Source organism: Babylonia areolata, chromosome 7, assembly GCF_041734735.1.
Source record: "Babylonia areolata isolate BAREFJ2019XMU chromosome 7, ASM4173473v1, whole genome shotgun sequence".
Taxonomy (NCBI): Eukaryota; Metazoa; Mollusca; class Gastropoda; order Neogastropoda; family Buccinidae; genus Babylonia; species Babylonia areolata.
Genome location: NC_134882.1, coordinates 31540949 through 31543448, shown reverse-complemented (window position 1 = coordinate 31543448; position 2500 = coordinate 31540949). Strand labels below are relative to the sequence as shown.

Genomic DNA, 2500 nt, shown 5'->3' with positions numbered 1-2500 from the left:
TTACACCTTCTTTTGAAGGACGTTTTAATCGTAAGCCTTAACGCGTTTGAGATACTGGAGAAAAACAAATACATCATAGATGGTCTTCAACAGACTGACGTTTCAGTATATGTTTGACTCATAAGTAAGATGTGGGAGGAATTTGTCATGTAACCTGCTTCAGTTCAAAAGACACTTCAACCATAAATTTAATGCGTTAGAAATAAGTTGGAAGAAAGCAGGCTTAACATTTTTTTTAAAACAAATTTCATGACTATCTTGAGCTCATTAGGAAGTGCTGGGAAACTAAATCGCTCACCTTCAAAAGGCAGAGCTGGGTTGTAAGTTTAACTCTTAACTACTAGGAAGAGAGTTTGCGATTGAAAATGGATGGCACTGCATTTATACTGAACGAAATAAACTTTCGCTTGCCCAGTAAAGACTTCTTCTCCTTCTTCTTCTTCTTCTTCTTCGTTCGTGGGCTGCATCTCACAACGTTCACTCGTATGTACACGTGTGGGCTTTTACGTGTATGGCCGTTTTCACCCTGTAGGCAGCCATACTCCGTTTTCGGGGGTGCTCGGTAGAGACGGATAGCGACAACATAAACCACTCCCAGGACCAACAGTGAATTCCATGACAACTCTCTTCTCTCTCTCTCTCTCTCTCTCTCTCTGTCTGTCTGTCTGTCTATCTGTCTGTTTGTCTGTCTCTCTCTCTCACTGGGAACAGCGAGATACACTTTGTTCTTTGCTGTCCAGCTTTAAAGAATATTCAAGAGGAGTTGAATCAGCCAAAATATTATAGAAAACCTACGTTGTTTAAACTAAACTTATTGATGTCATCCACTTCCCTGAAGTTGCTCGTAAATTTTCACTATTTTTATACACAGCTTTCAAATTCAGAGAAATGTTTATTTCGTGAAAACGTTTTTTATTTTCTTTGTTTGTGTGCTTTTTTCTTTTATTGTTCTACACATTGAACTGTAATGCAGTTATATTTTTGTTTGGCTGTGTTTATTGATGCTCACAGTGTCGTGATGTAACGATGTTCACATCCCCCTTCATAAGGGGCCTAGGCCTTTAGATGAATAAACCATCTTGAATCTTGAATCTCTGGGAACAGTACCAGATGATGACAGACCAGTAGGAGGAGGCTTTTCAAAGGCTCTCTCTCTCTCTCTCTCTCACACACACACACACACACACACACACACACACACACACACACACACACACTGATGTTCACATTCCCCTTCATAATGGGCCTGGGTCTATACATTAATAAACCATCCTGGTAAGCAGTTCAGCTTGCATCATAGTTTGTTTCGCTGTCAGCAGTTACGTACCTTCTTGCCCAAGTATTTCAAAGAGAATAACTATTCTGCAGATGATTTTTGGAAAGTTATTTCTGACGCGGTTCTTATGGTCGAACTTTCACAGGCATTAGTTCATAGCCCTATTTCTACATTCCTTTAACGTACCCCAGAATTGCGTTAATGGTTTCTAATTATTGTTATCATTATTGAATTATTACTGTTAAATGTAACTGCATGTTATTTATTCATTTTTTGCGTGTAGTTTTCTACCTTTTATGTTTTCCTCTTCTCCCCCCCCCCTTTTTTTTTCTCTTTTCTTATTTTTTAATCGTCTAATATCACTGATAGTGAAAAGACGGTAAAACTAAAGAACGAACACACACACACACTCACACACACATACACACACACAGACACACACTCACACACACAGACACACACTCACACACACACACACACACACACACACACACACACACACACACACACACACACACACGCACACACACACACACACACACACACACACACACACAGCATCAAGAACGGACAGCAAAGTATCAGTATCAGTATCAGTAGCTCAAGGAGGCGTCACTGCGTTCAGTCAAATCCATATACGCTACACCACATCTGCCAAGCAGATGCCTGACCAGCAGCGTAACCCAACGCGCTTAGTCAGGCTTTGAGAAAGAAAAAAAAATAGCAAAATAAAATAAAATAACAAAAATAGCAAAAATAAATTAATATATAAATGAAATAAATAAATAGAAAATAATAGAAAAATAAGAAAAATTACTACTACTACTACTACTACTACTATTTATAAGGCGCAAAATCTTGATGAAGTCAACTCTATGCGCACAAACAAAAAAAAACAAAACAAAAAAACCCAAAGCCCCCCCCCCCCCCCCCCCCCCCCCCCCCCCCCCCCCCCCCCCCCCCAACAAAGACAACAAAGCAAGGAATGACCATTACATCAGAGCCACATACCTGGGTTGAACTGCACTTGTCCAGCGTAACGGGCGCTGACGTCCTCCCCAACTCTGGCCGAGTCGTTCACTGCAGTGATGGCTGTGACACAGACAAGAGTTTCAGTTTCAGTTTCAGTTTCAGTTTCAGTTTCAGTCGCTCAACGAGGCGCCACTGCGTTCGGACAAACCCATAAACGCTACACCACATCTGCTAGGCAGATGCCTGAGCACC

At 41.0% G+C, this 2500-nt stretch overlaps 1 protein-coding gene across 1 annotated transcript in view; it reads right to left on the bottom strand.

Moving 5' to 3' along the window:
• The window catches only part of LOC143283963 (extracellular matrix protein 3-like), a 290875-nt gene that overhangs the window by 98955 nt on the left and 189420 nt on the right, over positions 1-2500 (bottom strand). The window contains 1 exon segment of the mRNA XM_076590437.1: positions 2288-2368. Coding sequence (XP_076446552.1) covers positions 2288-2368 — 81 coding nt within the window.